This window comes from Gorilla gorilla, chromosome 13 (assembly GCF_029281585.2).
Source record: "Gorilla gorilla gorilla isolate KB3781 chromosome 13, NHGRI_mGorGor1-v2.1_pri, whole genome shotgun sequence".
Lineage (NCBI taxonomy): Eukaryota > Metazoa > Chordata > Mammalia > Primates > Hominidae > Gorilla > Gorilla gorilla.
The window spans coordinates 86024413-86049094 of NC_073237.2; the positions used below are offsets into that span (position 1 = coordinate 86024413).

Genomic DNA, 24682 nt, shown 5'->3' on the forward strand with positions numbered 1-24682 from the left:
ATGATTGCCAGGTATATGGACATGACTATAGTAGATGGACAGACTATCTAAAGACATCCATGTAGATAGACAGACTATCTAAAGAGATTATGACTGAAAAATATCCAAATTTGATGAAGAGTATAAATCTACCACTCCATAAAGTTCGATAAAACCCAAACACAAGAAAAATGAAGAAAATGAATCAAGGCACATCATAATCTAATCTTAAAAGCAACCAGAGCAGCAACACAAAGGAACAGATGCAGAACAAGTGCAGATTTCTCACTGGGAAGGACACGAGAGAACATGGCGGAGCTGCCCCTTTAAAGCGCAGAGCAAAACCCAGACCATCAACCTAGAATTCCATGCCCAGAGAAAACATCCTTCAAAACTGAAGGTGAAATACACACGTTATCAGACATACAAAAGCAAGACAGTTCTGACCAGCAGAATGACACTGCCAAAAATGTTAAAAGAAGTCTTTGAGGCAGAAGGAAAATGACCCCAGATGGGAAACTGGATCTGAGAACTGAAGAGCTAAGGTCACTTTATAGCAACTCTAAGACCTTTTTCCTATGATTTAAATTTCCTTAAAAGTAATTGTATAAACAAAAATGATAGGGCAGTGTAGGATTTATAATGTATGTATGAGTAAAATGTGTGACAAATATAGCATAAAGCCCTGGATGAGAGAAATGGAAGTATATTATCTTATGGCTCTTACAGAATACATGCAGTGGTATAATATCACTTGAAGAAAGACTAATAGGTTGAAGACAGATACTATAAACCCTATGGCAATCACTAAAACAATAACAACAACAACAACACAACAACACAACAACAACAAAGCTGAAAAAGAAGGGAATCCAACTAATTAATCCAGAAGAAGGCAGCAAAAAGTGAAAATGGAAATAAAGAACTTGGGGCAAATAGAAAACAAATAGTACACAATAAATTTAAACCTAATCATAGCAATAACCCCATTAAATGTACGTGGTCTAAACAAGCCAATGAAAAGGCAGATTCTATTTATCATAGTACTAGAAACACTAGCAAGAGCAATCAGGCAAGAGAAAGAAATAAAAGGCCTCCAAATAGGAAAAGAAGAAGCCAAACTATCTCTCTTCATGGGTTATATAATTCTACACCTAGAAAACCCTAGACTCCACCAAAAGGCTGCTAAAGCTGATAAATGACTTATGCAAAGTTTCAGGATACAAAATTAATGTACAAAAATCAATAGCATTACTATAAACCAGTAACATTCAAGCTGAGAGGAAAATCAAGAATGCAATTCTATTTACAATAGGCACACAAACAAAAAATACTCAAGAATATATCTAACCAAGGAGGTGAAAGATCTCTACAAGGAGAACTACAAAACACTGCAGAAAGAAACAACAGATGACAAAAACAAATGGAAAAACATTCCACGCTCATGCTCATGGATTGGAAGAATCAATATCATTTAAATGGCTACACTGCCCAAAGCAATCTACAGATTCAATGCTATTCCTATCAAACCAACATCATTTTTCATAGAACTAGAAAAAACTCTTCTAAAATTCACATGGAATCAAAAAAGAGCCCGAATACCTACAGCAATCCAAAGCAAAAAGAACAAAGCCAGAGGCATCATATTACCCAACTTCAAACTATACTACAAGGCTACAGTAACCAACACAGCATGGTACTGGAAGAATGCAGAGAATGAAACTGGACCCACATATAAGGAAAGAAACTGGACTCCTATATAAAATATGCAGAAGAATGAAACTGGACCCCTATATAAAATATACAAAGCTAACTTTCACCATATACAAAAATTAAGATTAAAGAGGGATTTAGATTAAGATTAAAGAGGGATTAAAGAGGGATTAAAGATTTAGATGTAAGACCTCAAACTATAAAAATCCTAGAAGAAAACCTGGACAATACCCTTCTCAACCTAGGAAATACTGTCTGTCAAAGAATTTATGGCTAAGTCCCCAAGAGCAATTGCAACAAAACCAAAAACTGACAAGGGGGACCTAATCAAACTAAAGAGCTTCTGCACAGCAAAAGAAATTATCTGCCAGTTGTGGTGGCTCACGCCTGTAATCCCAGCACTGTGGGAGGCTGAGGCAGGTGGCTAGTGAGGTCAGGAGTTCAAGACCAGCCTGGCCAACATAGTGAAACCCCGTCTCTACTAAAAATACAAAAAAAAAAAAAAATTAACTAGGCATGGTGGCAGGTGCCTGTAATCCCAGCTACTTGAGAGGCTGAAGCAGGAGAATTGCTTGAACCTGGGAGGCAGAGGCTGCAGTGAGCCAAGATTGCACCACTGCACTCCAGCCTGGGCAACAGTGCAAGACTCCATCTCAAACAAAAAAAAAAAAGAAAAAGAAAAAGAAATTATCAACAGAATAAACAGACAACTATGGAATGGGAGAAAAAATTGCCAAACTCTGCATCCAACCAAGGTCTAATATCTATAAGGAACTTAATTCAACAAGCAAAACCAAAATAACCTTATTTGAAAATGGGCAAAGACATTAACAGACACTTCTCAAAAGAAGACAGATAAGTGGCCCAGCCACATCACTAATCATCAGAGAAATGCAAATCAAAACCACAATCAGATACCATCTCGTACCAGTGAGAATGGCTATTGTTAAAAAGTAAAAAAATCACAGATGCTGTGGAGGCTGCAGAGAAAAGGGCATTCTCATACACGTTGGTAGGAATGTAAAGTAGTTCAGTCACTGTGAAAAGAAGTTTGGAGATTTCTCCTCAAAGAAAACAGAGCTACTGTTTGGCCCAGCAATCCCATTACTGGATATATATCCCAAAGAAAATAAATCATTCTACTAAAAAGGCACATGTGCTTGCATGTTCATCTCAGCACTATTCACAATAGCAAAGACATGGAATCAACACAGGTGCTCGTCAATGGTGGACTGGATAAATAAAATGTGGTACGTATATACCATGGAATACTATGCAGCCATGAAACAGAACAAAATAATGTCCTTTGCAGAAACATGGATGCAGCCGGAGGCCGTTATCCTAAGCAAATTAATACAGAAACAGAAAACCAAAGATTGCATGTTCTCGCTTAGAAGTGGAAGCTAAATATTGGGTACTTGTGGACATAAAGATGGGAAAAATAGGCAATGGGGACTACTAGAGGGTGGGACAGGGGCAAGGGTTGAAAAACTAACTATTGGGTACTATGTTCAGTGTCTTGGTGATGGTGTCATTCATACCCCAAACCTCAGCATCATGAAATATACCCAGGTAACAAACTTGTACATGTACCCTTGAATCTAAAATAAAAGAAAAAAAAAAAAGAAAAGAAAAGGCAGATTGTCAGATTGGATTAAAAAAAAACAAGACATATGTCTATTTTCTGCCTAAAAGAAACATACTTTAAATATATAAACATAAATGTTTTAAATGTAAAAGACAAGGAAAGATATACTGTGTTTACACTAATCCAAACAATGCTGGAGTGGCTCTGTTAACAAAAAACATAGCTTTCAAAGCAAGGCATGTGGCCAGGAAAAATTTCACAGTGAAGAAGGGGTCAATCACCAAGGAGACACAACAATCCTAAACATTTTTGTGTATAATAATAGAGCTTCAAAATATAAGAAGCAAAAACCCGAAGAACTTCATGGAGACATAAGCAAATCCACAATTGGATTTGAAGAGTTCAACAACCTCTTTCAAATGATTGATAGGATAATTAGGCAGAAGTTCAGTGAAGATACAGGAGATTTGAACAATTCTATCAACCAATTTCCTTTAATTGACAGAACATCCACCCAACGACAGCAGAACACTTTTTTTTCTTTTTCTTTTCTTTTTTTTTTTTTTTGAGTCAGAGTCTCGCACTGTCGCCGCCCGGGTTGGAGTGCAATGGCGCGATCTATGCTCACTGCAACCTCCGCCTCCTGGGTTCAAGCGATTCTCCTGCCTCAGCTTTCCGAGTAGCTGGGATTACAGGTGCCTACCACCATGCACGGCTAATTTTTTGTATTTTTAGTAGAGACAGGGTTTCACTATGTTGGCCAGGCTGGTCTCGAACTCCTGACCTCATGATCCACCTGCCTCGGCCTTTCAAAGTGCTGGGATTATAGGCGTGAGCCATCGTGCCCCACAAACACATTCTTTTCAAGTTCATATGGAAAATTTACCAAGACAGACCATAGTTCCGACTATACAACAAGTGTCAATACGTTTAAAGGGATTCAAACCATAAAATGTTCTTTAGCCACAATGGGATTAAATTAGAAAACAATAACAAGAGATCTCTGGGAAGTCTCTAAATATTTTGGGTGAGATGCAGCACATTCAGGGTGATACGGCTATAGACAAAATTTCTAAATTTTGGAAATGAACACTTCTATATGCCTCATGGGCTGAAGAAGAAATCAAAAGGGAAATTAGGAATCATTTTGGACTGAATGAAAAGAAATATCAAAATTTGTGGCATGCTGCTAAAACAGTGCTTACAGAGAAATTGTATCACTAAACACATATATTAGAAAACAAAGGTTCTAAATTGATGATCTCAGCTTTCACATTAAAAAAAGAAAAAATAGGCCGGGCGCGGTGGCTCACGCCTGTAATCCCAGCACTTTGGGAGGCCAAGGCAGGTGGATCACAAGGTCAAGAGATCGAGACCATCCTGGCCAACATAGTGAAACCCCATCTCTACTAAAAATACAAAAATTAGCCAGGCATGGTGGCGGGCACCTGTAGTCCTAGCTACTTGGGAGGGAGAATCGCTTGAACCCGGGAGGCAGAGATTGCAGTGAGCCGAGATCATGCCACCGCACTCCAGCCTGGCGACAGAGCAAGACTGTCTCAAAAAAAAAAAAAACAAAAGAGAGAGAACAAAAAGACCCCAAATATGCAGAAGAAAGTAAAGAGTAAAGAACATAGGATAAATAAATGAAATAGGGAGATGATCATAGGGACAATCAATCGATTTATTTGAGATGGGGTCTTGCTCTGTTTCCCGGGCTGAATTTGAACTCCTGGGCTCAAGCCATCCTCCTGCCTCAGCCTCCTCTATATCTGGGACTACAGGTACAAACCATCATGCCCAGCTAGAAGCTGATTCTTTGAAGAGAGAAGTAAAATTGATAAACCTTTAGCCAGATTGACCATGAAAAAAACCTACCAATGATCACATCCAGAAGGACAGAGATGACATCACTACTGATTGTACAGATGTTAAAGGGGCACCAACAAAATATGATGAACAAATTTAGTCCATAAACTTCAAACTTAAAACAATGGACAATTTCCTAAAGGACACAATGACTAAATCTTACGGAAGGGGAAATAGATAACTGAATCACTGCATATTGATGAAAAATGTGGAATTTGGAGTTAAAAACCTTTCCAGAAAGAAAACTCCAGGCCCAGGTGGCCTCACGGGGAATTCCACCAAATACTTAAAATATTTTTAATTAAACTATATTTATTTTAAATCACAATTCTTATTTGGTTTATTTAATTATTAATTATTATTTTCATTATCATTTTTAATTTTGAAGTTGCATCGCCCAGTGGGACTACCAGGTACTTCTGTCTTCCTTCCACAGTCTCTTCCCTTCCAGAACCCCAGGGGGGCTTCAGCTCTCCACTGCTGCGTGACAGACATCCCCACGCCTACAGCTGTGATTTGCTCAGGACCTCTGCCAACTCTGGGCTTGGCTGGGCAGCTCCCTCTTAGAATCCCTCCTGCGCAGCCATTACCATGGCCAAGTCATTTCCAGGCTTCTCTACGTTCATGTCTGGTGGTCGAAGCTGGCTTTCAGCTGGGACTTGAGCTGAGCCATTGGCCAGAACATGTAGCCTGGGCTTCCTCAGAACATGGCGACTGGATCTTAGGCAAGATCCTGAGAGAGCCAGGATGTCTCCTTTACGACCTGGCCTCAGAGAGCAGGTGGCATCACTCTCACTGCATTCTCAGATGCAAGTCATGCGTTTAAGGGGAGAGGAACTTGGCTCCCTCTTTCATTGGAAACCATGTCAAGAAATTCTGGATGTGTTTTAAAGTGACCATTAAGTCCTTTAGGGTCTCCCAAGGCTGCTGTAACAAAGTATCTCAAACTGGGAATGAAGGGCAATGACCCAGGAGGGGTCCTGTATCTGGGCACCTGCACAGGCCCACCTGGACTGCTGGCCTCAGAACTGTGGTGAGAGAAACAAACCCCATTGTCTTCAGGTCACTGTGATGTTAGCTCAGCTTGTTCCAGCAGAAAGTCCTTTCCTCTCACTGATGGAGGCACTGATGCACCAGTTTTTGTCATTTCTTTGCTACATATTCAGAAGGGTCCTTCTACCTTTAAGAATTTAAGATTGACTGGGTGCAGTGGCTCACGCCTGTAATCCCAACACTTTAGGAAGTCAGGAGATCGAGACCATCCTGGCCAACATGGTGAAACCCCGTCTCTACTAAAATACAAAAAAATTAGCAGGGCGTGGTGGCATGTGCCTGTAGTCCCAGCTACTTGGGAGGCTGAGGCAGGGGAATCGCTTGAACGCGGGAGGTGGAGGTAGCAGTGAGCCGAGATCGTGCCACTGCACTCCAGCCTGGTGACAGAGCAACACTCCGTCTCAAAAAAAAAAAAAAAAAAAAAAAAAGAATTTAAGATTTTGGAGTATTTGGCAATACTCCAACGTGATTAAGCGTGTGGACTCAGGAGTCAAAGCACCAGTGTTCTTTCCTGACTCATATTTGCTGGGACCTTGGGCAAATTACCTAACCTAACCTCTGGTAACCTGTGTCCACATTAGCTGGAGTGGTAATAATAGGTGTGCTGCCCCATAGGGCTGTTGTGAAAATTAAATGAGAAGTGTCTGCACAGCGCCTGATACAGAAGTGCTCAGTTGATGTTATTTTTATTATTGAATGTTTCAGTGTTTTCTATAGCACTCAAAAAGGAAACAGCATCACAAAAAGGCCTTTTCAACTCAGGGGGACCTTTGTTCCAGAACGGATTCAGGTGAACAATCACAAACCTTTTAGTGGTTCAAGGAAGAAGGATGTGACATGACGTCACTTTTCAATAGTCCGGTAGTATGGATCCTGTGATGTGATGTACAGTTTTTGTATGCAGCCACAGCTGGGTGCTGTTCATGGGACAGTTGACAAAATGGGAGGTCCAGATGCCCCCCACCAAAGAGATGAGGCCAAACCCACCTGGTCCGGCCACAAACCATAGACTGATCAGGAGGTGGGGTCCCTGGCTAGCAGCTATTTCTGGCCCCTAAGGGGTAGGAAGACCTTAGTGGTGGGGTTGGGGGAAATTGAATTAAGGACAGGTAGATACTAGAGTCAGGTGTGTGTGGTTCATGCATGGTGAAAACTGTTTTGCTGCTTCTGGAGTGTTTTCATGTTTTTATAGATGACCTAGAATGTGCACTTTAAAATTGATCTCTTATCTTTTCTGTAGTTCCCAGAAATATAGGCTGTTATGTCTATATGCATCCTAAATCCCGCTTGGGTGGGTAGTTGTACCATTGCCAGAGAGGCTTTGTCTGCTAACTTGGACTGGATCCTAAGATCCACCCAAGCTGAGCTGGTAGCTGAGTGCAAGGTGCTGGCTACAGAGGCCTCCACACAGGTTGGGGTGAGACCTCCCACTCCTTCTTTAAATCTTTTCTCTGCCTTGATGCAAACAGATGGGCGTGGCCAGTCCAAGTAAGTCTGTGGGCATCGGGGTAGAATTGGTGCTTCCAATGTGCTTCTGGAATTTTGAGTTAATGCTACTGTTTGAAATTGTATATGTGCATATTCAAAATCATGGGAGACTTTTTAAAACTATTGTACCCCTTGAGTTACAAGAAGACTTCATAAATGGGCCACACAATTCCAGGGTGGGAAGACCCCTTGTCCCCAGTTGAAACCTTCTAGTATTTAAGAAACCATCAGGGCCGGGTGTGGTGGCTCAGGCCTGTAATCCCCAGCACTTTGGGAGGCCGAGGGGGGCGGATCACAAGGTGAGGAGTTCGAGACAGCCTGGCCAACATGGTGAAACCTTGTCTCTACTAAAAATACAAAAATTAGCCTGGAGTGGTGGCGGGTGCCTGTAGTCCCTGCTACTTGGGAGGCTCAGGCAGGAGAATCACTTGAACCCGGGAGGTGGAAGTTGCAGTACACCAGCCTGGGTGACAGAGCGAGACTCCGTCTCAAAAAAAAAAAAAAAAAAGAAACCATCAAGAAGGTGCCAAACAGGACTCTGTCTTTAACATCCATGAAGCCTGCAAAATGTAACCCCCTCTCCCCTCTCACTGCCCCTGTTAGCTGAGCCCAGGGGTGATTACAAGCCAGGGGGCAGGGGCTGCATTGGGCAGCAGCTGGCCTCGGCCTCAGCCTCAGATCGTTGCCTCGGCATGACCCGAGCAGCTGCCACAAAAGCGGCTTGCCAGGGGTCATCGCATTATTTATGCTTAGTTTGGCCCAATTTCCAGCAATAAAAGTTCCATCAGAGCATGTGCCCGGACATGCAGGGGGCGACATCTGTGTCCCCTGTGGGCTGGGACAAAGCCGGCTCTGCTCTGGGCTCTGACTACAGCACAAGCCTCTGCCACAGACCCACCCTGTCCTTCGGTCCGGCTGCAGTGTGGGCTAGCTGAGCCCATCTGCTCAGCTGACCTCAGTTATCCTGACACCAGAGGGAAGCCTCTGTGCCTAGGCAGCCCTCCCCCAGAGAGTGAAGGGCCCTACTGGTGGGGATGAACAGGGTGAGGGAAGCAAGTGGCACTGGGGACCTGGTATCCAGACACCTGGCTGCACAACCCCTTGGTGCCCACTCCAGCAGGGCTAGGGTTGCAACTAGCGGCTCTAGGAAAGCTCCTCTAACGTTCCATTTTCTCTTTTTTTGTTGTTGTTTTTGGAGAACTCTCTCCTTCTCCAATCACAGTTATGAGGTCCTTTCTCTGGGAGCCATCCTGGGTGGCCTTGTTTCTTTGCCTCCATGGCACCCTATAGGTCTCCCATCTGGCCCTGTGTGTCTGTCCCCTATAGGGCCCTGGTCAGTTGTGCAGCAGGCCCAGCACATGGCAGTGTGGGTGCATGCTTGCTGGTTCACATTTGTTCCTTAAGCTCTTCTTCCTCCTTCGAGACCCTGCCTGTACACCTTCTCCCTACATCCTCCTCCAGGCTGCCCACTTGGAATTCACCTCTTCCTTCTCTGGGTCCCACACCCCCCGGTTGAGTTCTGCTCTCTGTTCTCATTCTGGGGGATGCCTATGCTAATGTCATCCTTCCACTGTCCCACCCTTGCCAAGAGACATGGAGACTGCTTCCAAGCCCAGCATGGTGGCCCCGAAGCTCCATGTGCATGAGAGTGTTCAGAGTCAAGGACTGAGGACCCCACCCTGCTCTATGACAGAAGGCAGACAATCACCAAATCATAAAAGCGTGGCAACAGGATGATAATAGGTATATGTGAGAGTCTTGGAAACTGGGAGAGGCAGTCTTCCTGCTGGAGTGTGGAAGGAGGGGGCGTCAGGCAGAGAAGCTTCACTGCTCAGGCAGGAGTGGAGTTGGGTCACGAAAGCATAGAATTGCACCCAGCGTGAAGTGGGGCAGGGGTCAGGTGTCATAGCTAGTGTCCTGTTACCCCACTGCAGTGGGCCTCCGACTAGAGCCTGCAGAGTTTGCTATAATACAGATCGCTGGGTCCCAGGGTTCAGGTGGTCGAGTGGGGCTAAGAATGTGCATTTCTAGGGAGTTCCCAGGTGAGGGGACCATATTTTGAGAACAACTGCTCTATGTGAACCCAACCCCGATGCAGTGCTAGGGCTGGGAGCTACTTGGGAGCTGTGTCCCCAACTGTGTTCCATAGCATCCTTGTTTTATGGTCCCCAACAAAGAGTTTTGTGGTCAAATGTTTGATATCTGTGGCATGCCCAAACCTTGCTCTTGGAGATTCAAGGCATACTTGGATATAATGGAAGCCTTGGTAAGTCCTTCGGTAATGAATTAGACATCTTTCAATCCAGCATTTTCCAGATCTATTTAAAAATGAAACACTCTTTGGCTTCATCCCTTCTGCCCTGGAGTGGGGCTCTACCAGGCATCAGTCTGAGAAGCTGCTCCAGGACTGCATCTGTCCCCCGCCCCCTTGTGGTTTTTGGAGTCTGCAGGCGAGACCAGCCTTCCTCACTCTTGCATTCCCTACTAGACCCCACGAGGTCACATTCCAAGCTTTGTGAGCTTGTGTTTACATGAGCTGTGGGCTGCCCCTCACCCAATGCCTTAGGCATCTTCCAGACTCTTCCCTACTCCCTTCTGTGGCTTTGTCTCTGGGGCTCTGCGGCACTCCTGTCAGGGGTACACATGAAGAGGGAGAATGCCTAATGTCCGGCAAGGTTGGGAGATGCCCCACCAGACTATGGGCTTCCTGAGGTCAGAACCCAGTCTACTGCTCGATCCTCAGCCCCAGCTCACTGTCTTGCACACAGTAGGCGCTCAACTAATGCTTGTGGCAGAGGTTGAACTGCATTGAGTCGGCCTGTCCTTCTTTCCCACAAATACATGAGAGCTGGCCCTTAGTGAAAACCAGCGAGGACTGCTCAGGGGCACACAATGCTCCTGGGATGTGTGCAGAGTTTAGCTGGGGCAGACACGCTCAGAAATTGAGTCTTCCAGGAGCCCAGTACTCTTACATCTTGGAAGCAGGGGAGAGCTGTAATCTTGGAAGCTGTGAGCTTGGCAGGGGCCGAGGCCACGCAGAGGCCGCAATTCAGTGAACATTGAACTTTTTCGGAGGCTGGCTCTCAGCAGGCTCTTGGACTCGTGGATCTCTGCAGACTCCCTGGGCTTCTGGGTTATGAGGGGCGGGTCTCAGATGAGACCGCGCTCTGGAGGGCAAATGTGTCTCTGTACTGCCGAGCCAGCGGGGCGTGGAGCAGAGTAATAGCCAGCTCCTGAACCTGGACATATTGTGCTGTGAGGGCTGGCGTGGCCCAGGTCTCCTGCCAGGCTGACATGCTCTGCATTGCTACAGCGGCACACAAACATCACCAGCAGGGGGAGTAGCTCACCGGACTGGTCTTTGCCCTGGAGGGGATGGAGGTTGGCAGGTGGAGCATCAATGTTTCCCTCTAGGGTGGCTTTGGAGGGAGGAGAGGCTTCTGCTTGAGGCCTTGGGTCTTGCCTGCTGTCCAGAGCCTGTGTCCAGAGTGACCACTTCTCCCCTGCCAGAGTTTGTGGGTGAAATGATGAGGTCCAGGCCTGTTGTTGGTAAAGTGCTCAGTGCAAAGTGCTGGGTGAAAAATCCAGTTTACATTTCAAGAAATCCTTAGGTGATGTGACCTCTTTCTGCAGAATTTTGAGAAGAGGCTTCATTTGAGATAGTCTACATAGACTAATAGTTAGGGAATTGGCACCTCTGGCCACGTCTGTGTAAGAGTGGCCTGCTAAGCGGTGTCCTAACAATGCTGGGGCCACTTTTACCAGCTCTGGTACCCTTTCTGTCACCAGGTGCTGGAGTGAGCAGTACCCATCAGGGAGAGCAGTAGGTCTCTCTGCATTGCTCCATATTAGTTATAAAGGGAGATGTCCATATACATTTTCTGACATAAACGGAGTGAGGAAGTCTTGTCACATTGCATATTTACGACATATGTTGGAGAAAATATTCTACCTCCTTCCCTGCTAGAATTGATTCCGTTTACCCACTCTCTTATTTAGAGACTGCCTGGCACCAGCTGAGAGCCTGACACAGTGCTGGTGTGGCCAGGTCCACCCCCACTGTGGCCCAGCAGGTCCTTCTCCTTGCCGCATCCACCTCTTTCCATCTTTCCTCCTTCCCTTTCCTGGGTCTGCCCTGTCATTTGCCAGTGGTCCCCAGACCCTTGAAGCAGGGATCTTTGTCTCTTTGTACAGAGGGGATTCATTCCCAGCTGGAATGAGGCAGACACTGTCCTTGCTCATCCAGCCCCCTTCACATGGGTACAGTGTAAGAGGCTGATCCAAGGCCCTGTAAGCAACTCAAAGGCCTGGCAGGACATCCTTGTGATGAAGGTTGTTACCACCACTGTACAGGAGAGGAAAGAGGCAGGAAGCACCTGGGTGATCCAAGACTCTCCCCTTAGGGCATATTGGCCCTAGGCGGCCTGGTGGTGGCCTCCTGGTAGGTGCTGAAGGGTGGGGCAGGGAGTTGCTCAAAGCCAGGGGCCAGCAGGAGCAGAGGCGAGCTGGAAAATAGCAGAGATGGATGGAGCTGGGCAAAGGAGAGGATGGGGGAGCTGCATGGGTCCATGACACCTGCTCTGACAGGGTTGCCATCCTCTTCCTCATTGAACTTAGTGCCTGTTGCATCCTAGAGCAAGGCAGGGGCTGGGACGCACATACCTCCATGAGGAGGGTGAGTCTCTCCAGGTAGGATGGCTACTTAAATCAATTATCCTGGGGAAGTGCAAGAGCGGTGGGATCCAGCCTGAGAAGACAAGGGGAAGGCTGGGTGGAGCCGTCTGGTTCAACAACCCTGAACTGGGTCATCTGTCATGGAAACCGAGAGTGAATAGAGCAGCCCACTGTCCTCTCGGCCATGAACTATTTCTTATAGTAGATTCTTCAGTAAAATGGAAATGCACCATCCAGGTTCTCTTCCGGGCTGTTTTTAAAAAAATTAATATTACAGTTTAATGTGGATTCAGGGGAACTAGTAAAAATTTCCCATCTATTCAAAATATCAGGGAAGGATGTGAATATATATGCTCAACAGCTCCTGATAAGCGAAAGAGCCTGGGTTTGCTGCTGAGTTTTCTCCAGTGCTAACTGAGCACATACACTAGTGACCACAGACACCCTGCTCTGATGACCTCCGACATCCTCCTGCAAAACACACTCACTGATTCCAAAGGGCAGAATAGCGACTTTAGGCTGGAAAACCTGGCAGACACCATCTTGGTCAAATGATCATCATCCCATGGCAATCAATAACCAGAGGACACCCCATGACAATCAAGAACCAGAAGACAAATCAAAGCACATGATCCTGATATGACACACCAAGAAGGACACAGCATCACCACTGTGATGGTCCAGTTAATGGTTTATCACCTGAATTGAATCAGGAGGAAACAGCAGATAAGCTAGCCAAACCCCAGCACTGTGCGGGGTGGAGGTGGAGAGGAGTCTGTAACATAACAGGCCTGAAATATTAAAAAGATATCAATGCCATGAAATGTTACTGTCACAAAGCAAAACTCAGGAACGGTTTTGGATTCAGGGAGATGACAGAGACGTGACTACTGAATGGACCTGTGATCCTGGACTTTCTTTTGCTACAGAGGACATCACTGAAACAACTGACAAAAATCTCAGTATGGTTTGTAGATTAGGTAATTATATCAATATTAATTTCCTGAATTTCATCATTTTACTACAGTTGATAGATTTAGGATAATATTCTTGTTTTTAGGAAATACACATTGAAGCATTTAATGGAAAAGAGGCATCATGTCTGTATCTTACTCTCAAATGGTTCGGAAAATAATATATATACTTGAAGGAGAGAGACAAAGCTGAAACAAATATAGTAAAATGGGGGAATCTGGGTGAAAGGTACACGGGAATACTTTGTTTTACTATTTCTATAATTTTCCTATGTTTGAAACTTTGTCAAAATTAAAAAAATTTAAAAATACCTCCAAAATACAGAGGCTTAAGACAGAAGATTGTGTCTTGTCTACTGAACACAACAGTGTGGAGTGTACAGGCTAGCAAGGAGGCTCGGCTCCACACAGCCATGCAGGACCCCAGACCCCTTCCCTTGTGACTGCATAATTGAGTCACAACAGCAAGGAGGAGAAGGAAGCTAGATGGCCAGCTACAAACTTCTGTTTGAGCAAGGGATGTAGAGGAACTGGGGCCCAAGACCACCCCATGCAGCAAGGGAGACTAGGAATGCAGTCTCTGGCTGGGAGTCCCTATGCAAAGTCAAAACGCCATTACTGTGGATCATCAGAGAGCAGACCCGAGGGCTCGTGAGCAGTCTGCCCCCTCACCGGTTCTGAGATTCAGAGGTAATCTGAAGAGTGGCCATGACCGTGATAAGCCTCAAGGTTCTGCAACTAGTCTATATTTCTCACATCTGCCCTTGCCTGACAGCGGCTTCCTGTGGGGGCCTCACACCATCCTGCCCCTTAGATTCTGAAACAGTGCCTCCCATCCACCCTATACCTTGCACCTTTTGGCGAATGAACGACCACACACTTATGTGCATGCATGCATGCATTACCCTGGGCTCTTGTTAAAAGGCAGATTCTGATTCCGTGAGGCTAATTAGCTCCCAGGGGAAGCTGAGGCCGCTGGCCCTGGATGCACTGGGCAGCAGAGGTCTATGGGCATCTTCAGGGTGCACCTGCATGCTTTGGAGATGAAGGAGCTGCGATTCCTGTTCCTTTTGAGAGGGCAACGCTGGGAGGTGTTGGGTGCATGGGAAATGCACCAGCAAGTGGGACTCACCTTCCCTGGGGTGGATGTCATGCCGCATATGGGATTTCACCCGTGGCAGGCTGTTCATGTCGGGTGTTGCTGAAGAGATTGGTAAATTAGGCAGAGTTTTGGAGGAAGTCACCTTGCAGGTCCCTCCCAAGTTTAAATTTGCCTGTGGGTTTGTGAGTAAGAAAAAATAACCTATACACTTCACATTGTGTGGCTGATGAGGGGAATTCAGAACTGAAGACCATGGGAGATTCAGAGAATTCCTGATTTTGTAAGAAAAGCAGGGTATACACCCTGACTGATCCTCCCAAGCACAGCTGAGTTGCACCGGAGGCTGTGCCCCAGGGTAGCTGTTTAGCTGTAAGCCAATGTTCTGCCTGTGGTGTGGCCCAGTGAACCTGAGGCTGGAGGCCTGGCACATGCTGGCTAGAATCCCAGCTCCACCATTGGCTGTGTGACCTTGGGCATGTCATTAAACTCCCTGAAACTGAGTACTCCTATCTGTGAAGTGGGCATGGGTATTACAGCTGACACAGGAACGCTCCCTGACGGTGGGGTCTCTTTTCCTTGTTGATGGTGGTTCACACTGCTCTGTGACTACCAAACACTACTGCACCATCCTCTGAGCCGGCCTGACTTCTCGGGGGCTGCCCAGCTGTGGCACAGTGGGGTCTGAGCCCACTGTTACCAGGGTCTGCTGCATCTGGATATTAACCTTAATGTGTGATGACAGCCCATGCATGGGCTCACCAGAAACACGCTTACGGGGCAGCGCTTGCAGGCCTGGAAGGGTTTAGGCCAGCTGAGGTGTTAGAAGCTACTTTTTAGGGCTGGAAGCGATATTCTCTTTGACCGCAAGATGTCACCCTGCAACCATGACATTGGGACAGGCACTGTTGGATTCAGGGTTCCTGAGGAGAACCAAAAATAGTTTTGAAACCTCATTTTCACCTGGATGCTCTCCTTGTCCTTGGTGGTCAAATGGTTTGTTCTAAAGGCTGGAGAAATGGTTTCACAGTGAAGTTCATCTGTTCCCTCTTGCTTCGGAGAGGAGCTCAGAACACCCAGCTTTGCCACCCCCTGGCTGTGTGACCTTCAGCAAGTTGTTCAACCTCTCTGTGCCCAAGATTCCTCACGCCTAAAATGGTGATAATAGCACCTACATAACGAGTTTGTTATGAGAATTAAACGATGTTTTCAAAGTGCTTGGAACAGTGCTTGGTGCACAGCAAGTCCTGGAAAAGTCTAGTAAATAAAATAACAACAATACTACTAATAGTGTACTCAAGGAGTGCCCCACCCTTCTCAAACAGACAAAATTCAAACACTGAAAAATTAAATCATACCCTACAGTCTCAAGCACAGGTTGAGTATATTACATGCTTTGAAATTTTAGAATTCCCTGCTGTGTTATGTAGGCAGTGGAAACAATTTTCATAATCTATTACTGTAATTCATTTCTGGAAAGCAGACATTTTCAACAAGAAGGGAGTGGAAGATAATTTCTTCCATTGCTGCTTGCCTCAGCATGCGCAGAGGATCCCCAAGGCTCCTGTGAACTGCATGTGTAAGGAAAGGTGCCGTCCAGGGTGTTTGGTTCTGACTTGCCGGCTGGCCTTCTTTCCTGCCTCCAGCATGTTGCCTGGGATTCCATCCCAGTCATGCCAGAGTTAACCTCCGAGTACAGTTATGACGATTTTCACTCAGTCACAGGCAGAGACCGGCGTCAGATGGCAAGAGGAGGAGTGCAGGAATCAAAGGTCACAGTCTCAGGAGCAAAGCCCCACAGACGTCTGGCTTCTGGATCTGTGACCATATGGTCAAAGATTGCTCTGCACAATAACCTCCAGAGCAGTCAGGTTGAGGATGTCTGGTACTGAAGTTACTCCATTTGAGAAGTTTTATATATTTTTGTTAAATAAAATTGAATTGTAGAATGTTTAATTGCAGTAAAGCATAGTGAAGAAAATTAAAAATCACTTATAATCTCATCACTCCAAGATACAATCACCATTCCTACTTCGTGACTTTATATAGTGATGGTCGTGTACGCTGAAAGTTTTTGCAAAATTAGAATTGCACAATTTCGTATTTTGCTTTTTTTACATTATATCATGCCGGGAACTACTCTTCACAACTCCTTTTTATGGTTGCGTAATGTTTCATTTCTGGTTACACCATGATTTAACACTAGCCCCCTATAATGTTTTCTAATTTTTCACTATTTTAAGAAACATTGCAATAAATATTTGATTGTCATATGCATTTTTGAATGGCGTTTTTGGAGAGCTTAATTAACGGGTATTTAATGGGCTAACAAGCATGAATTCTTTCTACCTTACACTTTAAATCATCTGCTAACTCTTTGCTCAAGGTCAAAGTTAGCAAGCAGCCAAGCCCAGCTTTGAGTCCTGCTCCACAAAGTTTAAACTCCAATGTCATAGTGCCTTTTGGAGGTTGTTAGTACCTTTTAGCTTTTGGAACATAAAAGAAGGAAGGCTTTACTGTGGAAGTTCTGTGGTTCTATTATTCTATTATATGCTACATGTAAACATTTCCAGAAATCTGTTAGAAAAGAAAGTTTACTGCCAACCCAAATGCCTGCAGGGACCAGGCAAATGCCAGACAGGGCTTACACGTGCCAGCGGGCCTAATGTGACATTTGGAACATACTTACAGTGACAGAGAGGATGTGTGCCACCAACTCTCCCCTACACAAATGAACAAGTCAGATCTGAATTTGTAAGTCTTTCGGGACACTGTCCACCAAATTAAACCCATCTGTAGGCCAAACGGCAACCAGGAGCAATCTTATAAGACCCCAGTAAGGTTCATGAGGGGTAAAGGGCACAATTTTTATTTCCTAGGTTGGGAAACTAAGGTTCAGAAGACTTGGGCATGTAGTCAAGATGGGAAGACTGCACATCTGTAGCTCCTCAGGGGTTTTCAGCTACAGTGCAGGCTGGTGTCTGTCACTACCTAGGACTGTGACAGGTGCCATGAATCATTTCTTACTGTCGATAGAGAAGGGAACAAATGCATAAATAATGTATCCTTCCCCCTCAATTACTTTGAGGGATTTCCCTGGGCTAATGTTAACCTCTTTCATGCTACATAAGTGCTCACCCAAGAATAACTGCTCCTTCCAGAAAGTCTTTGCATAAGGATGACTGACCAGAAATGTCCAACTTTTGCTAGGTGTGTGTGTGGGAGGTGTCCTCCTTTCTCAGCTTCCTGTTTCTTGTCTCAGTTGTCCTCTGAAGCCTCCCCATATGCAGATCCATGCTTCACCCTGGGTAAGGAGGAGGGCATGGTGGTGGTGAGAGCCAATGCAATGGTGTCCTTCACATGTTGGAAGGCATCTGAGATGCACCTGCTGGGTTTTAAGTAATAGCTTTTATGTGTCCTGCATGAAAACTTGGCTTCCTTTTGAGTTAATGTAGTATTGTCACTGAGTTGCTGCTGCCCCCTATCATTCAAGAGCTTTTTTGGACCAAAGAAAACCCAACAGAGGACCCCCGAGGAGACTTGTTCTGGCCTGAGAAGGGGCTGGACTAGGGAGAATAGTGAGGGCAACATGAAACCTTTTGGAAACGGGCCAGCCCAGAGTGCTCCAAGAGCCCTGTGCTGACACAGGACACTGTCCTGCACAAGCTGAGACACAAATGATGCTTAACCTTTTTGGCTTCATCTTTAGGAACTTGGCCCCTTTATTTTGTGCTTCAAACTTCAGTTTCTTGATTGTAAGCGCAAATGTCTGCAGGTGACAGGAAGGTGATGTAAATGAACAAAGCAGCCAGGTGTCCTCAGCTGCAGTCTGGTGGGGATTGAGGTGAATGGGAGAGCAGTGCCCAATGCGGGATCCCAGTGCCCCCGACCCCTGCTGAAGGTTACCAAGGTGGGGAGGGGACTCTAGGCACATCATGGCCAAATCTACCCATTTTCCAGGAGAAGCTAGAAATCCAGATGTTTATATGAATGCAGCTAACTTTGAAAAGTGGCAGTGAATTTGACTTTGCCTAAGACGCCTCATAGGCCAAAGAAATCCCACCTTCAGTCTGCATGGGGCTGGTGTACAGCCAGCTTTGCATCCCACTGCCTCTGGCTGGCTGGTCGTGGATTCTGGCACATTGTTTGGGTAGGATAAGGGCATACACCTGCTATTTAATAACAATGTTGTGCACTCTCCACAGATAAGTAACTTGTGAAAATACAACAAAGAATATCTCATAAAGCTTACTGCTTACTTAAAGCTCATTTCCTTCTGTACCCAAATGAAAGACGTCTGCCCATCAATGACCTAGTCAAGCCATGAAAGAATGAGAAGCACATTTCAGAGAATGTGTTAATAAAAACAGTTCAACTATAAACATTTTCAAAATGGTTTTAAAATAGAGCATCTCTGAGGATATCCCTTTAAGTAAGTCACCATCAACTGCATTATTGAGATTTAGGGGAAGGTTTAGGGGTGCAGTCACAGGAAGCTCAGGACAACATCTCAGCCACCTGTGACCTGAAGCACAGAGCAGGCCAAGTCCCTTGCTGCATGCAATTTGGGAGAGCTGTGGCCACAAAGCCGTGTAGTGGGATATTCTGGATCCTCAAACTTCTAGTGGGCATTGCCCACTCCTCAACACAGGGGCATCCCAGGCCCAGAAGCTTCAGCATGTGTCTGAACTGAAGGGTGGTGGTGGGTCTGCTGGAAGGCCACCTTTGCCTGCAGACAAAATGGTTCTTCCCAATTGAGATGGGGGCTTTGGGGCCATTGGGACTGACCTAACAAAGCAAAGTGAGGCTGTCTCATATGTCAAAAAGGCAGTTTCCTGAAATTGAATACTTTAAAAATGTGAGCAGAGTAGAACAGCCCCAGGGGTCGTCAATCATCTCTTCTGGTCCAGGCTAGCTCAGGAGGGACTGGAAATGCACCCACCCCCAACCCGAAGCCGGGAGTATTCATTAGTGGCCTTCCTCTCGGAGGAGGGGCTGAGGCTTCAGGCCTAGCCTTTGTTTTCTCTGGCCTGGCATGTAGGTAGATTTTTAGTGCCATAAATTGGAGAGGTGGGTGCTAGCATGTTAAGTAAATCTTATTTCCAGCATGTCCTGGGGACCTGGGACTAATACATTTTAAGAAATGTTTAATAGTAGGCCGGGTGCGGTTGCTCATGCCTGTAATCCCAGCACTTTGGGAGGCCGAGGTGGGTGGATCACGAGGTCAGGAGTTTGAGACCAGCCTGGCCAACATGGTGAAACTCCGTTTCTACTAAAAATACAAAAATTAGCCCGGCGTGGTGGCGCACCTGTAGTCCCAGCTACTCGGGAGGCTGAAGCAGAAGGATCGCTTGAACCCGGGAGGCGGAGGTTGCAGTGAGCCGAGATCGTGCCACCGCACTCCAACCTGGGCAACAGAGCGAGACTCCGTCTCAAAAAAGAAAAGAAAAGAAAAGAAAAGAAAAGTTTAATAGTTTTAAAAGAGTAATACCTATATTCCAATCACTTAAAATTAACATATTTTATCCAATCAAGGCATATCATCATTTTATACATCAAGAAAGAAAAGAAACTAGCGAACAAACGGGGCATAATGCCGCCTGGCTCCGCTTCCCCCTCCCCTCTCCCCCCGTCCTCAGGAGACACCTCTGGAATTCAGAAATGCTAGGAGAGCAAGCTCTTCATTCTTAGAATCCGGGAAGGGCCGGGCTTTTGCAGCTCTCCTCTGCCAGGAAGCCGCTGGGGGGCGCAAGACGCCAGCTTCTCACCTTGGCAGAAGTGCCTGCCTGCAAGCGCGGAATGAAAACTTCCCCATAACAAATTCAGAAGTACCTTGTACATTCACCATCCACCTGAAGAGAGCCTGAATGAAAGGAACAAAGCCACGGCGTTGTTTACTTTCCCATTATCGCCCCAGTCTTGCGGCAGGGCCCGGGTTTCCATCCAATCCACCCGGCCCGCCACTGTCCCGGCCAGTCTCCAACGCCTCACCCAAAAAAAGGAAGCAATGAGGTGTCCCCCCAGCGCGCCTTTTCACGTAGCACAGAAGGTGCTCAGTGGGTGAATCCTCTGAAAGTGCCAGCGTGTATGGTCAAACGGCAGCAACCTCTAGCCTATTAAACTCTCCCAAGATCTCTTCCAGACTTATTCCATTGCCGGAAAAAAGGCTTTTTACATATGCGCATTTAAGTAATTAAAATATTTCAACATGGCATAAGACGTAGGGGCTCTTACTCCATCAGTACTGGATGGGAATTTCCTTTTGACCTCTACTCCCCAGGGTAACTGCAGCCCCACCTGAATGCGTTTTGCAGCCCTTACTCGGGTTCTATTTATGCGCAGCTTGGACAGGGCTCACTGGGCCCGGCCGGGCAGCTCGGTGGCCGTCCCTCTCCACCGCCCTTCTCCCGCGCCAGGCCAATGCAAGGGTGTGTGTGTTGGGGGGAGGGGAGGACAAAAGGGGTTCAGGATCTTTTTAACCTGCCTGCAGATGGCGCCCCGGGAAAGATTCCGAGCTGCATTTCCTAAGCTCCAGGGTCTGCAGCCGCGGGGTCCCGGCCAGAGGGCGTCCAGCCGCGAAGACTGCACAGCAGCTCTCCGTCCTTCCCAACTCGCTTGGCTGTTCGGCACCCGTGCGAGGAACGGATGGAAGGGAATTACATGTAGCAGGGCCAGTACTGGGGGCGCGCACTCAGGGACCACGGAGTGGCACTCAGCGTCGACCCCACGCGCCAGGCAGCCCGGCGACCCCCACGCGCGGCGGGGGCCTGCCTACCCCACCCGGCGGCAGGTGGACAGTGTTGCTATGAAGAGAAAGCCTCGATTGTCCCTACAGCAAACCGCCACACGCCAGACCTCTGCTATTGTGCGCCCTCCATAGAAATGCAAACGAGCGGCGTGCGCCGGCCGCAATCTGCTCGCCCCCGCCCGCCCCCCTCTCCGGCGCCCCGCCGCGCTCGGCCAAGGGCGGGGAGGTGGGGTGGGATCTTCCAGAGACGGCTCAATGTACACATTGAGTATGCCTGGCAGGCATCACCAGCGCGCTCGGGACGCTAGTGGTCAGCTGCAGGGGGCTGTGCCCACTGCCTTTTGCAAGCCTCTAACTGGCGCTACCTGTTTTTACCTTAATTTCTGGCTCCAATGCAACAGTCTCATAGACTTCAAATTAAAGAAAAACAAATAGAAAGGTAGCAATAAGAAATGCAAAAAAAATTCCTTTTGCTTCTATAAACGTGCTTTTCGCAAATTGCAGCATCATATAAGCAAACAAGGTTTTTGTGGGTTGAGTTTTTTCTTTTTTTTTTTTTTTTACTTTTTCCTTTTAAGGACTTCAAAAAAAAAAAAAGCCAGGCGAGATGAAATCTGCAGGCTCCAGTCTGCCTGGTAACACCCCAACAAAAGCGGCAGATTTGAGGCATTGTCATCCCCCGCACCCCTCCCCACGTGGCCTTCTGGCACGAGCCGCTGGCTCGCCGCCTCATTTACATCAGAAAGCGGGTGCCGGCCAATAGGCGCGCAGCCTCGCGCCAGCTGGCGGCGCCGCACCCACCAGCCTATATAAGGGCGCGCAGCGTAGTCGGGGCGCACTCGCTGGTGGTGGGCGCGCCGTGCTGAGCGCTGGCTGTCAGTGTGTTCGCCCGCGTCCCCTCCGCGCTCTCCGCTTGTGGATAACTAGCTGCTGGTTGATCGCACTATGACTCTGGAAGAAGTCCGCGGCCAGGACACAGTTCCGGAAAGCACAGCCAGGTGGGTTTCAGGGCGCTGAGAAAGCCGCTGGTCGGTCGGCGACCGTCAGGGTTTTCCAGGGTGGGAATCCGCGGGGTAGGAGCGGAGCGCGGGGGTGCGGGCGCCAGATCCCGGTTGGAGAGCCGGGGTGCAGGCGCTGAGCCGGGATTGGAGTGTGGTTGGAGTTGGGGAGCCAAGGGTGCGTGCCGGTGGCCGGGGCTGGGGGCTCCGCCGCGCCCCCCGGCCGGCTCCCGCTCACTGCGCTGGCTCCTCCGCAGGATGCAGGGTGCCGGGAAAGCGCTGCACGAGTTGCTGCTGTCGGCGCAGCGTCAGGGCTGCCTCACTGCCGGCGTCTACGAGTCAGCCAAAGTCCTGAACGTGTAAGTGTAGACGCGGCCCAGGCTGGGAGACAGGGGCGGGGGTGAATGGCGAGGAGACTGGCGGATGGGAGGGGTGGCGGCGGGAGAACTCGGCTCGCCGGTTCTGACCTAGGTCCCCGCCTTGCCCTCGCAGGGACCCCGACAATGTGACCTTCTGTGTGTTGGCTGCGGATGAGGAGGACGAGGGCGACATCGCGCTGCAGATCCATTTTACGCTGATCCAGGCTTTCTGCTGCGAGAACGACATCGACATAGTGCGCGTGGGCGATGTGCAGCGGCTGGCGGCTATCGTGGGCGCCGGCGAGGAGGCGGGTGCGCCGGGCGACCTGCACTGCATCCTTATTTCGGTGAGTACAGTCCCGTCCTGTCCCCGCCCCAGTGTTGTTCCCGCCTCGGCCCGCGGCCAGCCAGGCTGACCCTGCTCTCTCTCCGCAGAACCCCAACGAGGACGCCTGGAAGGATCCCGCCTTGGAGAAGCTCAGCCTGTTTTGCGAGGAGAGCCGCAGCGTTAACGACTGGGTGCCCAGCATCACCCTCCCCGAGTGACAGCCCGGCGGGGACCTTGGTCTGATCGACGTGGTGACGCCCCGGGGCGCCTAGAGCGCGGCTGGCTCTGTGGAGGGGCCCTCCGAGGGTGCCCGAGTGCGGCGTGGAGACTGGCAGGCGGGGGGGGGGCGCCTGGAGAGCGAGGAGGCGCGGCCTCCCGAGGAGGGGCCCGGTGGCGGCAGGGCCAGGCTGGTCTGAGCTGAGGACTCTGCAAGTGTCTGGAGCGGCTGCTCGCCCAGGAAGGCCTAGGCTAGGACGTTGGCCTCAGGGCCAGGAAGGACAGACTGGCCGGGCAGGCGTGACTCAGCAGCCTGCGCTCGGCAGGAAGGAGCGGCGCCCTGGACTTGGTACAGTTGCAGGAGCGTGAAGGACTTAGCCGACTGCGCTGCTTTTTCAAAACGGATCCGGGCAATGCTTCGTTTTTTAAAGGATGCTGCTGTTGAAGCTTTGAATTTTACAATAAACTTTTTGAAACAAACTTATGCTCTTTATTGAGGGTAGGGGATCTTTGTGTCGGGGGAGGTGGTGTGCAGGGTTTCAGAGGATTGCTGGAACTCCGTGGAACTGATGGCACCTGTTCCGTCTTCCTGTCGGGCAAGAATGACAGGCTCCTCCCCTCTGGCAGAGGGAGGGCATGCTGCCCAGTGCTAGGGTAGAACTTGAGCCTGGCTCCTACTTTTCTCCTTTTGGGAAGATTTTAAACTTGCAAAACAGGAGCATACTTGAGATAAGACAGTGCAGCAGCTGAAGTCTTGCCTTCCAAGACGATAACAGTGACCTCTGCCTCCCCTCCCCCTCCTTGGCCCTCCTCCCCCTCCCTCCTACAGCTGCTTATCTGAACAGCTTGCAGGAGGCCTCAGGCTTTCCTGCACAATGAGCATTGCCTTCTGCAGGCCCTGCCCTTTGTGGTCCCTGAGGATGGTGGCAGACTGCTCCTGCTCTTGGGGACTTTTTCCTCTTAAATGCTCTGACACAAAGCAATGCTACAAAGGTACTAATACCAAATATGACATTGATGACTACATTTAAGTATGAGTCATTACTTTGTCATGGCTGTGATAGAACTTGGAAGATCTGAGAAAAAATTGGAAGGCAGCATCTATATAAATAGGCATGAGCAATTCTGAGGGGGCCTGGCATCTGCTATCTACTATTTTCAGTGTTCTCTGCCCACATCAGAGTTACGAGGATTGCTGCTATTCACAATTCCGTTTAAAGACTCATAGGAAAAAAAAAATTAAATATTTTAAGCCAAGACTTTCTTTAAAAAGGAACTAGGGGGAAATGTCCTGATCAAATCAATCTTTTTTATGAGACCAATATGCCTTGAGTTCGTTCTGTGTCTAACTAGCTGCTTTCAGCAGGGGAAATACATGTGGGACCCTTGTGCTGTCAGCTAGGCTGCCAAGCAGGCTGAGCCTTCTGGGCAAAGGAGGCATGATGTGCTGTCTTCAGTGCTTGGGGTGGCTGATTTACCTCGTTGAGTGCCACGTCCTAAAATTCCGTCCAAATTACAGGAGGATTCTTGAGGCAACAGGAAAACTGTACCGAATTACTCTTCTTGTAATGAAAGCGTCCTTGTTTTCCATTTATC

At 47.9% G+C, this 24682-nt stretch overlaps 1 protein-coding gene across 1 annotated transcript; it reads left to right on the forward strand.

Moving 5' to 3' along the window:
• Nucleotides 1-22017: 22017 nt before the first annotated feature.
• Nucleotides 22018-23566, forward strand: GADD45G (growth arrest and DNA damage inducible gamma). The gene is made up of 4 exons (XM_004048235.5): nt 22018-22183; nt 22441-22542; nt 22676-22889; nt 22978-23566. Exons 1-4 carry the CDS (start codon nt 22131-22133, stop codon nt 23086-23088), a joined length of 480 nt encoding a protein of 159 aa, XP_004048283.1. The 5' UTR covers nt 22018-22130; the 3' UTR covers nt 23089-23566.
• The last annotated feature ends 1116 nt before the right edge of the window (nt 23567-24682 follow it).